Raw genomic sequence first — 13,547 nt, 5'->3', positions numbered from 1 at the left:
TTTTTAAAATTGTCTACACACTTATAATTTATTAATGAAACAAAATTTATTTGATGAATCATCATTTTAATGTTAATTTGACCAATTTTCAATTGTTGCTCTTCCAATATTTGATAAAAGTCAACGGTTGAATATTAAAATTAAACAAAAGTTAGTGCAATTAATTAAAATAATTTAAATCAATGAATATTTAACGTTAATGAAAATTGTTAGCCGATTCACAGTTTTTTCAATATATTAACTTTTTTCTATGAAAAAAATTTTAATCGCAAAAAAATTGAATTATTTTTGTGTTTTTTCATAAAAATACATATCTTCCTATAGGAAAATGATAAAAGTAAGTATATTCTAATAAAATTTCGGCCAATAACTAAAAATTGAAAGAAAATCAGTAATCGAAAAAAGTTGATTATTTTCGTCTTTTTTTGTTGGCAAAAGTTCAAATTTTACTTTGGACCCCCTCAACGGATATTTCATTTTTGGACTAGAAAAAAGGTTTGAAAAAATGTACTCCAAACTTTAGAAATATCATCAAAGTAAACAACTACATTTATGCATGAGGATAAAAGACAGATAAATAAAATATTATGAATAATGAAACATTTCTACTTCACAGAACGTTGAAAAGTTTTTTTTTATTTTAAAGTAAATTACTTATATTAGTAAATGCAGAGATAAAAAACTATTTAAATTTATCATTTTTTCATGCACGAGCCTAATGAGTTATGATAAATAGAATAATCGTACAGATAATATTCCAGACATTCAAATATATTATCAGCAGTAGGTATTAATCATGCAGGTGGTGTTTTGAAAACGCTATTGTGCTGAATATAATAATAAGGCATATCATACAGATTTTAAAAGGATTTTAAAGATATAAAAAAAGATTTTAAAACGATTTTTATGAGATTTAATTTAAAAAGTTTATTTAAAAAATGTAGATTATTATTTTTCTCAGTTAATTTAGGTGCAATTTGTGTGGGGCTGACGATGGGTTGGCCAAGTCCATCCATAGATTCTGACATTCATGGCCGAAATAAAAATTTTGGATTTCAAGATGGTCTAGAATTGCAGACAGCTATGAATTTTGGTGCCAGTATAGGTGCTTTTTGTCCAATGTTAATAGCAGATATTTACGGAAGGAGATTTTCTTTTCTCTGCTCTGGTATATCATGTTTAATTTTTTGGATTTGTATGGCTTCTGCAGCAAATGGAACGGTAAAATTCGATATTTTTTTACTTAGGGTTGTTTACTTTTTGCGAAATTTCGAAATGGTAATGGCACACTAGGGAGCCTCATAAAATACTTATTTTCATTTTTAAAAGGTAATTTGGACAAATATAAGCTTAAAAAAGTAAAACTGTGTCAAAATATGGTGATTTTATAATATCTTTAAATGGGAAATTTCTTTCTTTTGATAAGAAAATCATCCCTTCTTTTTGTCAGACCTAAAAAAATATATTTGAAGGTAGGCCATAAACTCTAAAAATTCCTTTAAATTACAAAAAATTTAGGAAATATTACTTATCTTACTAAAAATAATCTCTCATATTTGAAAAAAAATTAGGCAAGTTTTGTATCACATTAAAATTTTTTTGTTTTAATCGAAGAAGCGATAAATTTTTTATTGAAGAAAAGTCAGTGTCACCTTATTATTTGTATTGAATTGTATCATCAATGCAGTTTTTCGACTTGAGGGGGGGGGGGGATAAGTAATTGTTAATGCAACATAAAATTTTTAAATAACTATTTATTTTCCAAGTTTATTTCTTTATTTGTTTTTAAGATTATATAAATAGAACTGTTCTCAAATTCTTGAAAGGATTTAAATATAATGTATCAGCTTATATTTTAAACAAACAAAAATAATATTTAATGTAAAAACAATTTAGTTTTAACTGAAAAAATTTAGATTTTCCACAAAATAGTTGAATTTTCAACCAAGAAAGATTGTTCAGTCAAGAAAGAAAAAATTGCAAACATATTATAATTTTAGGGAAAAAATAATTTGTTAAACAAAGTAAAAGTTTCTAGAAACTATTTTTTAAAGTTAATTTCCTTATTTGTTTTTGAGGTCATATAAATATAATTTTTCTAGGATTTTTGAGAAAATTTCAAAACATTTTTGAATATTTCAGGTAGGTTAAATGAAAATTTGAACACATTGTAAATTTGTTAATCAAATGGTTAATCTTTCAACCAAAAAAGACTTATTCTAGCAAGAAAGAACAAAATTTTCAATCTAATTATAATTTTAAGGACAAATCATTTCTTACACCAAATTAAAATTTTTAACGATTATTTATTTAAACAACTTTTTTTAGTTGTTTCTTAGTTTATACGAATATAATTTTTTTATGATTTTTGAGAAAATTAAAAATATTTTTGAAGATTTTAGACATGTCAGGTCAAAATTTCAACGAAATGCTAATTTCTTAATTAAATAGTTAAAATTTTAAAAAACAAAAAAAAGAAGAATTTTCAAAGAAAAATGTAATAGCTGATATTCCAACCCAAAAAATTTCATTTCAAATAAAAAATAGTTATACTCAAATAAAAAAGATTAAGTTTCAATAAAATAGTTAAATTTTCAAAGAAAAAAGAAAAAATTGCAACTAGAATATAATTTGAGGGGAAAATGTTTGATACAAAATAGAAATTATAATAACTATTTGCTTTTAAATTTTGTTTTGATTTGAAGGTTATATAAATAAAATTTTTCTACGAGTTTTCAGAAAATTTAAAAACATTTTTTAAGATTTCAAATATTTCAAAAAAGTATCATAAAAATGGTTAAGGAAATTATTTATTTTACAGGATTGTAACAAATTTCAGGAAAAATTTGTGTGAGCTTAAAATATAATTAAGGTTTTAAATAGTTTGAAAGAAATTGCAAATATCCTCGTCTCTTTAAAACTTCTAAAATTCCTAAGTATGTTTTAAAATAAACCGAATTATTCCTAAAATTTTGAAAAATCGTGAAAAATATTTTAAAATGATTTTAATTAATTACCCTGAAATCTTTCAAAATCCTGAAGCTTCACATTTTTTATTCAAAATCTTTTAAACTCAATTTTTGAATTTATTCAAAACTTCAAAATATCCCTTGAACTCACTCGATTTTTTCCTAAGATTGTCTAATTTTGCAAATTTTCAAAATATTCCCATACACATTTTTTACATTCAATTCGGAAATTTTAGAAAATAATTAAAAATGTTTTGAAATCACTTTCGATTTTTTCTTTAAATTTATTCTTCGAAGTGAAAAATCATTCAAAATTTTTTTAGAAGTATGCAGAAAATCTTTTAATTTCCTTGAAACATTAAAAAATGATTAAAAGATTCTGTTTTGAAATTTAGAATAAGTTATGTATTAAAAGCTAAATAATGTGAAAATTTGATTGTATATTAGTTATTAGATCAAAGAGGTTTTTTAAAATTAAATATAAAAAGTGATATACCACAAATTTTCCTTCTGGAAGAATTTATGGAATTGTTAACTTTTTGATAAAATAATTTTTAATTATAAGAAAAGTATTCCTTAATTTTCTTTTAATAATTAATTAAGTAAGTAATATTTCCTAAAAGTTTCATAATTCAAAAAAATTTTAGTATAGAATTTGATTTCGTAATATCAAATTTATCATAAAATCGAAAATATAAGGGTTTTTATATCCAGCTTTATTTTTTTTTCATAACAAAAATAATTTAAATGTCGCATCGCATCTTGATAAAAACTTCTTCTATTCTATAAGATAAACAAGTTATCGTTGTAGAAATGAACATTCGAAAACTTTAGAATGTCGAATTTTTTGAAAAAAAACGGGCATAGAAACCTCTAATTATTTTTTCAAAAATGTAGCCAAAATAGGGGATCATTTTCTTGCAAAAAAAAAAGTAATTTCCCAATCTAAATTTCGGAAAATATAAAAAAAGAAGGATTTCATGAGGCGGCATATAAAAAAACCCTTTTAGTTGCTTCTTGTTTCAGCCACTATTGGAGGGTTTGGTGTTGGAGTTTACGTGACAACAACAGTTCTCTACGTAGGGGAAATATCCTCTAATAAAAATAGAGGAACCATAGGAGCCTGTACTTCACTTTTTGCTAATTTTGGATTTTTAATGGTCGGGATTCTGGCACTGTTCGTCGATATAAAAACGTTGGCTAATATTATGATGGTGATACCTTTGATCTATACGTTTTCAATTTTCCTCTGGATGGTCGAGTCACCTTATTTTCTTTTCCACCGAGGAATGGTGAGTAATTTTTACTTTAAAAAAAGTACAATTTAACATAATAAAATGTCATTTTTAGAATTTCTGTTTTAAAATGTATCACCTTTCAAGGTTCTAGATGCAAAAATCTCTTTAAAAAATTTGCGATGTACGAGAACAGTGTTGGAGATCGAGGATGAATACAGATCATTGGAGAATTTCTTCAACTCTGATCATCAAACTAAAAAGAAAACAACTCAAGTTCTCATGGGATTTATCTTTCCCCAAAGTGCCAAAAAATCAGTGATATTAATTCTTCCCTTTTTGTGCCTCAGCCAAATGATGGGAAGTTATGCCATGAACAGTTACTTAGAAAGAGTGCTGAAACTTTTTGTACCTAGATTTGAATACGTCGTTATATCGTCAATGAATGTGATTTCTGTTGGAATTTGTTTGTACACTATAGAAAAAATTGGTCGTAAGCCATTGCTGATAATTTCTATCGTGGGATCAGCAATTTGTTGTCTTTTATTGGCAATTCATAAACTGATTCAACGTCAAGATTGTGAAAGTTTGATAAAAGGTGAATTGGTTATACCACTGGTGTTGATATTAGCATATTATACTGTTTATTTTTTTGGACTGATTCCCCTTTTACCAATCTTAGCAGGAGAAATTTTTCCAAATCGAGTGAAAACTGTTGCTGCTGGAATTTGTGTTTCTATAGTTTATGTTGCTGCTTTGAGTGTGCAAAGTGTTTATGAGTTTATTGAAGGTAAAACAAATTCTTGCTCAGCTTTTGGGTGTTTTGCAATTTTGGGGTCGATTGGACTTCCTCTCATTCTCACTTTTTTACCAGAAACTAAGGGAAAGAGTTTGTATAAAATTCAGAGTGAGATGGACACTATTAGTATTGTAATCCCTTGACAAATGTTATACTCAATTTTAAATTGTTTTATTTTTAACATTTGTTCAGGAATCGTGGTTTAATTACGTAATAGTTCAGGGGGGTGGGGGGTAGAGATATTTTGTTACGATTTGTTACGATTTGTTACAATTTGTTACTGTAAAGGAGGTCCTTCATTTATTTATGTAATTTTTCCAATAGTGCAAAAACTTTTTCCTCAATATTATATTTTATTTATAAACTTTATTATTTTGCTGAAAATTTAACAATTTTCTTCAAAAAACAACCTTGTTGGTAGCCAATTTTTCATTTGAAAGTCGATCTTTTTTAGTAGCGATCTTGTGTATTTCTTGAATAAAAATAAAACATCTTTTAGAAAATTCAACTATTTTCTAACAAATTTACTTTTTGTATAAAATTCGTATATTTGTGTTGAAAAGTTAGTTGAAATATTTTTGGATGAAACTTCAATTGTTTTTTTGAAGATTTTTTCCTTTTATTTGAAAATTCATTTTTCTTTGACAAAATCCATCCGGTAGGTGAAAAATTTAAAAATCTTTTTAAAAACTAATACTTTTTGGTTAAAAATTCGAGGGTTTAGCAGAAAACTAACTTATTGATTACAAGTCTTATTTTGGTATTGGAAAGTGAACTGGAATTATCTTTGCATGAAAATTTAATTATTGTTTTAAAGTTTTGTTTTGAAATTAATCCATTTTTCAAAAAAATCTCATGTTTCTTAGATAAAAATGCAATTATTTGTTTGAAAATTCAAAACTTTTGTTGAAAAGTCATACTTTTTGCTTATGAATTCTGCTGTTTTGTTGAAAATTTAAACATTTCGTAGAGAATTCAATTTTTCTTCAAATTTAATATTTTGATTTTGAAATGAGATCTGAAATAATTTCTTGCTTAAAATTGAACTATTTAAAAAATAAATTGTAAATAAAATTCCATCTGTTTTAAGAGAAATTTTCGCTTTCTCGGATAAAAATGCAACTGTTTGATTCAAAATTAAACTATTTGATTAAGAATTCATACTTTTTTGTTTGAAAATTCTACCGCTTTGTTGAAAATTTAACTATTTGCTAGAAAATTTACTTTTTGTTGAAAATCGAACTATTTCACAGATAATCGACGTTTTCTTTAAAATTTATATTTTGGTGTTGAAGAAAAAGTTATCGTTTTTGGTTGAAAATTCATCTGTTCTAGTGTAAATTTCATTTTTCTTAAATAAAAATAAAACAATTTGGTACAGTAGTCAACTATTTTGTTAAAAATTAGTCATTTGGCTTAAAAAAATTGTCTTTTTGGTTAAAGAATTCAATTTTTTCGTAGAAAATTTTTTTTGTTAAAAAAATCATTTTTAGATCTTAAAAAGTCAATTGGAATATTTTTTGGATGAAAATTCAATTTGTTTTTAAAAAATTTTGTTGTTTAATAAAAGTTCATTGATTTTGAGATAAATTTAATCTTTTTTGCATAGAAATGCAACTATTTGGTAGAAAATTCATCAAATTTTGTTTAAAAAATCATATTTTTTTGTTAAAAATTTATCTTTTTGTTTTTAAAATTTATCTGGTAGAAATTTAATTTTTTCAAATAAAAATGCAAATTTTCAGTTAAAAATGATTCTTCTTTGCTTGAGCATTAGACTATTTTGTTTAGAAGATTCGGTTGAATCACTTTATTAGGAAATCATTTTTTGTTAAAAGTTTACCTTTTTTTGCTGTTAACTAATATTTTTTAATTGAGCTTTTTTTATTAAAAGCTCATTGCTATCGTTGAAAATTTAATTGTTAAGTGGAAAAGCCTTTTTGTGTGGTTTAAAATTAATTTCTTAAGTGAAAATTGAGCTGTTCCATTTCTTTAAAATTGATACTTTTTAGTTAAAAAGCCTCCTTTGAAAATTCATTTTCTTCTGAAAAGTCATACTTTTTGTTTAAAAATTTTAATTTTGCAGAGAAAATTCGTCTTTTGGCTTGATGGTTTAATGATTTATATACAATTTTATTTATTTCTTAAGGAAAAAATCTTGATTTGTCGAAAATTCGTCTTTTTTTAAAAATCCTTTGTTCAATATGATGTTAACAATTTTTCTCATTTGGTTGAAAGTTCAAGTATTTTGTTAAAAAGCCATCATTTAAAGTAGAAAACACATTTTTTGTTTAAATTAAATTAATTAATTTAAAAATTTAAAATTTTTATCTGAAATACTGTTTTATTACATTCATGAAAGATTCTATGTTAAAAGTATTACAAGATTAAAATTCGGGTATTCGAATATTAATGATCAAGGAATATAAAAATTATTCAAGGAAAAATTAGGGAATAATTTTTTTAATGAAGATCTCGGACAATGACTAATTTTACTAGCAATAAGTAGTAAAAAATTCTGAAAACTAAAAATTACGTACAGTAAGAGGGGGGGGGGGGGGGTAGAAATATTTTTTACAGTTTATTAAAAGGAAGGGTCTCAGAAAGGGTCAATAATAAGTTACGTAATTTAAGTACAACCCTTTATTAAAAAAAATGTACTTAGAGATACTACAATCATGACATTTATTAATTGTTAGTAATAAGTTTCTTATCAGAGCGTGAATTATCAGTCAATGATCAAGATCATGGTTTTGGTTGTATGTATTCCTAAAATAAGTTCATCGATAATAATAAGGTTCATGCGATTAGATTTCGCGAAAAATCTAAAAAATATCGTAAATCAGTGCCAGTATCCGAGTGTAAATGGAATGTTTTTTGTTGGTCTCGTGACCACTTATCAATGTTTATCGACATTATTTGTTACCGTGATCAGAATATTCTCAGATCATTGTCGATTTTTGATAATTTTTTATTTTTCAAATGAAATTAGGTATTCTGAAATAATAAATATAATTTGTATTTATTTTTATAATTAAAAAATTATTCTGATGTAAAAACAGGCCTGAGATTGCATGGAGACAGTGCAGGTCTGGCTTCCAAAATTATTTTGCAGAATTAGAATGCATTAGATTTATTTTTTGTATATTTTTTGTTTCAATATTTTTTCCTGATTTTGAAAAAAGTTGAATAATTTCTTAACTCACTGTCATAGTCGTTCCACCCTGGCGAAAAAAATATTATTGGAAATTCAGTATGGGCATATGATAATTTTCATTTAACTAATTTTCTAGTGATTTTATCGCGATTCTAAAAAAATAATTATGTGAAACTCAGTACAGAAATAAATAAATTCGATGAATTGTTTATTCAAAGTTGTTTTTGAAATTATTTTAAGGGATTACTTAAAATTTAAACAATTTTAAGATTTATGAAGGAACTTTCACAAATTTTATAGGACATGAAAGATTTTATGTTTTTTCCTGGATTTAGAAACATTGCTAAAAATTTCGCAAGATTTAAGAGTCTATAAGACCTTAAATTATTTTAAAGGATCAATTTTAGGGTTTATGAAGGAACTTTCACAAATTTTATAGGACATGAAAGATTTTATATTTTTTCTAGGATTTAGAAAAATTGCTAAGAATTTAGCAAGACTTAAGAGTCTAAAGGATCTTAAATTATTTCAAAGGATTCACGGGATCGTAAAATATTTTAAAGATTTTCAGCTATTTTAACAGATTCAAAAAAATTTCAAGAGACTTAGAAATTTTCAAGGTTTTTTAAAGAACTTTATGAGACTTTTAACAATTTTAAGTTCGATTTCAAAATATTTCTAGAGGAATTCGGAAAATAAATTAAATTAAATTTCAAGGGATTCCTAGCAATCCCAAAGGTCAATAAAATGTAAGGTATGTCAAGCAAATTCACAAGATGCAAAGGATTTTATTGCAAAATCAAGGATTTAAACGATTTTGAGAGATTCAAACATTTCAATGGAGTTTAAAGGATTTTAACGAATTTCAATCGAATTTTAGCAAATTATACATTTCATTAAAAGGGATTTCTTTGGATTTCAACAATTTCAAGAGATATAAAGAAACTTATAAAATGTCAAAGAATTTAAAACATTTTGAGTTATTTGAATAAATTCTAAAGAATTTGGAAAGAATTAAAAATCTTTCGCGGGATTTCCCACGATTTTTAGCTAGATTTTAAGAAAATTTTCAAGGAATTTGTATAATAAGTAAAATAAAATGAAATTCCTAGCGATTAAAAACATTTCGAGAACTTTTAAGGTAGTTTGAGAATTATTTATGAATTTTTCAGGAATTTGAAACATTTTAAGGGATTTCAAATAATCTAAAAGTTTTAAGGGATTTGAAAGAAACTCTAATTATTAAAAAATATGTACGGAATTTTAAAAGATTTTAACAGAATTTAAAGGTCTAAGGAGATTTAAACATTTTCGAGGGATTTCAAAGAATTTTGTTGGGTTTCTAAAGCTTTCAAGGTATTTCAGGAATTTAAAAAAAATTAAGATTTTTGGTTAAATCTTAAAAGATTTCAAGGTTCTTAAACTTTTTTTTAGAGAACTATAATGAATAAGTTTATTTTAAATTATAATCAAGGGCTTTCAAATAATTTATACTTTTTAAAATGCACTTTCAGGTTTTGCAATAATTACAAGGAATTACAAGAGTTTCTAGATGATTTTAAGAGATATAAAAATTTTAAAGAACTTCAAAGAATTTTGTTGCATTTCAAGGAATTTTTCAAGATTTAAAGGATTTTATTAAATCTACAAAGACTAAAAAGGGATTTGTTTACTAAACGTTTATTTAGAAAACTTTAATTCACAAGTTCAATTCTACTTATACTGAAAGGACTTGCAATCATTTTTATTTTATCTAATCGAGTTTTGCCATTTTCGCAGATTACAAAGAACTATAAGAAATTTAAGCAAATTTATGAAAAACGATAGGGAATGAAATAAATTTGATTTTAAGGGATTTCTGTGAAATTCGTCGACATAAAGGAATAGAAAGAAGCTAAAAAAGTTTGAAAGGGTTTTAAGGAATTTTCTAGGCTTGCCAAAGATTTTACGAAATCTAAAAGAATTTCACAAAATTTAAGAATTATTTAATAGGACGTGTGCAAGTATTTTAAATATTTCAGAGAATTTTTTCTAATTTCGAGGGATTTCCAGAGAATTTTAGGTAAAAAATTCCATTTATTTTTAAGGAATTTAAAATAGTTTTACAGAAATTTCCAACTATTTTTTAAGATTCTACCATCCTTCCTCCTTTCAGCTTTCTTCTCCTACCCTTGCATCCCCATTACTTCATTTTTTGATTTCATATACCTTCTCCTACTTCTTCCTGCGCTACCTCTCTCTCCTAACTTCAATTACTTCCCTCTTCTAACTTCTCCTACTTCCTATTTTCTTACTTCCAATACTTACCCACACTTACCCTCTCCTACACAGCTTCCTCTCCTCTCAGTTCTCCTGCTCCCTTCCCCTACCACTTCTCCCGGGCTTCTATTTTTAATATACATAGAATAATAGACTCTATGATCTGACCAATGATCTCATTTTAGTACTACTTGAGACTATTCTTTCTGAGTCTTATCTTAATACGTAAAATGAGCCCTGTAATACGATTTCTTTACACTACATTATAGACCTATACTGACTTTTCTATATTTTTTCGTGAGGGTAGTTTGCAACATTGCATGAAAGTCGTTTTCGTTATTTTCCTTGATCTCATTTTTTGGTATGCCCTAAATTATTTTAAAAAGTTTTTTTTAATGCTGTATATTATTATTAATATAATAATTTGTCCGTCATAATTTTCTCTCAGAAGAGGAAGTGAGGAAAGGGGATGTAGGAGATGTGAGGGAAACTCAGATGTAAGTAAGGTAGTGAAAGGAAATAAAGGGATGTGATTCAAGAAGAGGTAGGGATAGTAGAAGAGAAGTGTAGAGAAGGGAGGTAAAAAAAGTAGGAAAAAGCAGTAGTAGGGTGGAAAAGTAAGGGGGTAGAATGTAAGCATAGGTGAGGTAAATTAGAAGAAGAAAGTAAAGGAAGGGGAAGTATAAGAAGCGATAAAGGAAAAGTGGGGGATGAGGTAAAAAGTAAGAAAGTATCGGGAAGAGTAGGAGGAACAAGTGAGAGCCGCTGTGAAATAAGGTAGATTTAAGGGAGGAAAAGCACAATGAGTAGGGAAAGAAAAGGGACACAAAGTACAAGAAGCAGGGAAACTGAGAAGAAGTAAGGAGAAGTGAGGAAAGGGAAAATAAGGGAACTAGAGGTAGGGAACGGAAATAGAGAAAGTAATGTGAGTAAAGGAAGGGAAAGTAGGATACATTAAGGTGGTAAAAGGTGGTGAGGGGAAGTAGAATAAGTTAGGAAGGAAGTAGTTGATGTGAAAAGAAGTGAAGAAAGGGGAAGTACAGTAGAAAAAACTAAGGGAATAAGGGAGTGATTCTGGGAGGGGGCTGTGTAGATGAAATATCCTGTGATACTAAAAAAACAAAAAGAGTCTTTGATTATATTTCCAAGATTAAAAGTAAAAACTGTTTTGTTATTTTGATTTGTTATTTTTGTATGGAAATTCAAACAAAGCGGACTCACCCTTTAAAGCTGCAGGCAGTAAGTCGTTCGTGACGTGGCGTAGAGAAAGACGAAGTGCACAAAGGTGATACAGGAAGGAAGACATCGAAAACATCCACGAGATTACAGGGTGACATTTCAGGCAGGACATCGTTGAATGCAACGACGTCACGTTTGTAGTACAGGCAACGAGAGACATTGTGAGGATATGCACATTGATCGTGAAAAATCTCATATATTGAGGAAATGGGTTCAGATATAGAACAGAGGATGCAACGACATATTAAGGGTGGCAGTACGGGATTAGATTTACCAACAAAATCAGAATTTTTCAAAATATCGACAATAAAAATCTGTAAAGACGAATACAAAGAAAATCGAGTGTAAGAAGCATTGCAGGTAATTGTGAAACAAGGTAAGGTCCAACAGCGTAATTGTGAGGAGGTAAACTAAACTAAGTGAATAAAGGATTCTGCGCTGAACTCCGATAGGCGGCAGCACTTAACTGCTTAAATAATGTGCTGCCATATTGCGGAGTCCAACGGTGAATATTTTTGAACAATTACCCAGCTGGGTTACCCCGTTTCACTAGTTACCTACAACGCTTTTTATACTCATTTTTTCTGTAGAATCACTTTTTAAAAATTAAACAAAAGTCCGCCGAAGTATTGCTTAATTTAGACCAAAAATGTTTAAATAAAAGAAAAGTTATTCCATTTCGAGAAATACTACCAAGAATCCTGATTCTAAAATTTCATGAGTTTTTCAAATTTGACTTTGGAGAAAGTTAGTTACCCGTTAAAATTTTAATTATTGTATCAGAAAATATTTCAAAAAAATTCTTGGAACACAATTTGTATTTGACTTTTTAAGAATTTTTTATACAATAAACGCTTTAAAAAATTTTGGTTATCTGGTTCTGTACTGCCATCTTTAATAGCTTTTATTCGACAGTGCAGGGAATTAAGCTTTTGATCTACCTCACATTTATTAGACCACATCAAGGTAATAGTGCATTAAATAAAGAAAATTGTGCAAATCAATTCTTGTTTTTTAATGTATATTAGTAATAAAAGTATGCATGCAAAAAATTATTTCAGAATGCTTTTTGGAGATTAAATTTGATGTCATTCTAAGGGAAGGAAAATATATTAAATACGTATAATAATTATTATATATTGAAGTTTGATGAGAAACTTTAGCAAATTTGAGTAAGCTTAAAATCAATCTTGTCTTGAAAATTGGCTATCAGGTAAGACTTTTGAGAAATAGGGGTTGAAACACTTTAAAGCGACGTCTTGTCTTCAGGATTTTAATGATGCATCGTAAACTTAGAAGATCTTATGTCTATAGTCACGAGGGATTATGTCAATCCTCTCTTGATATGCATATAAGAATTACGTTTTTATATAGACCTTCTATTTTCAGCGTTTCGTAGCCCCGAAGAAGTGAGGTTAGAAAACGTAGGAGAATTGAGGGTAAATAAGGGTCGGGTAAGAAGTTTAAATAAGGTCAAATAATGGGGTAGGGGAAGTGAGTGTATAGAAAGTGAAGGAAAATGAGGTTAGGTACAATAGGGAAAATAATGATAGGGTAAGTAGGGGAAATATGTGTAAATGGGGGAAGATGAAGTAGCGGAAGTGAGTAGAAATCTGTGAGAGTGAGGAGATTGGGGGAAAGGAAACTAGAGGAAGTAGGGAAAGATAACTAGAATAAGTGAGGGATAACTGTTGGAGGGAAAGCAGGGGATATGTGGAAAAATTAGTAACAGAAAGCAGGGAAAGTGATGAGAATTTAAGAAAAAAGTATGTGAAGTAAGGAGAAATTATGGTAGGAGAAGGAGGAAAATTGAAGGAGAAAATAGTAGAAATTGTGGAGAGGGTGTAGAGGTGGTAGGGAGAATAAAAAAAATTGGTAAATGAGGAAAA

General features: G+C 27.4%; 1 protein-coding gene across 1 annotated transcript in view; it reads right to left on the bottom strand.

The window, feature by feature from the left end:
* LOC117181801 (potassium channel subfamily T member 2) overlaps window positions 1–13,547 on the bottom strand; it is a 387,410-nt gene that overhangs the window by 48,671 nt on the left and 325,192 nt on the right. The window contains exon 16 of the mRNA XM_033374772.1: window positions 11,641–11,649. Coding sequence (XP_033230663.1) covers window positions 11,641–11,649 — 9 coding nt within the window. The remainder of the gene's footprint in view (window positions 1–11,640; window positions 11,650–13,547) is intronic.

The sequence above is a fragment of the Belonocnema kinseyi genome, chromosome 10 (genome assembly GCF_010883055.1).
Source record: "Belonocnema kinseyi isolate 2016_QV_RU_SX_M_011 chromosome 10, B_treatae_v1, whole genome shotgun sequence".
NCBI lineage: Eukaryota > Metazoa > Arthropoda > Insecta > Hymenoptera > Cynipidae > Belonocnema > Belonocnema kinseyi.
The sequence above is the reverse complement of the archived record's forward strand: the minus strand, read 5'-3'. Positions and strand labels throughout refer to the sequence as shown.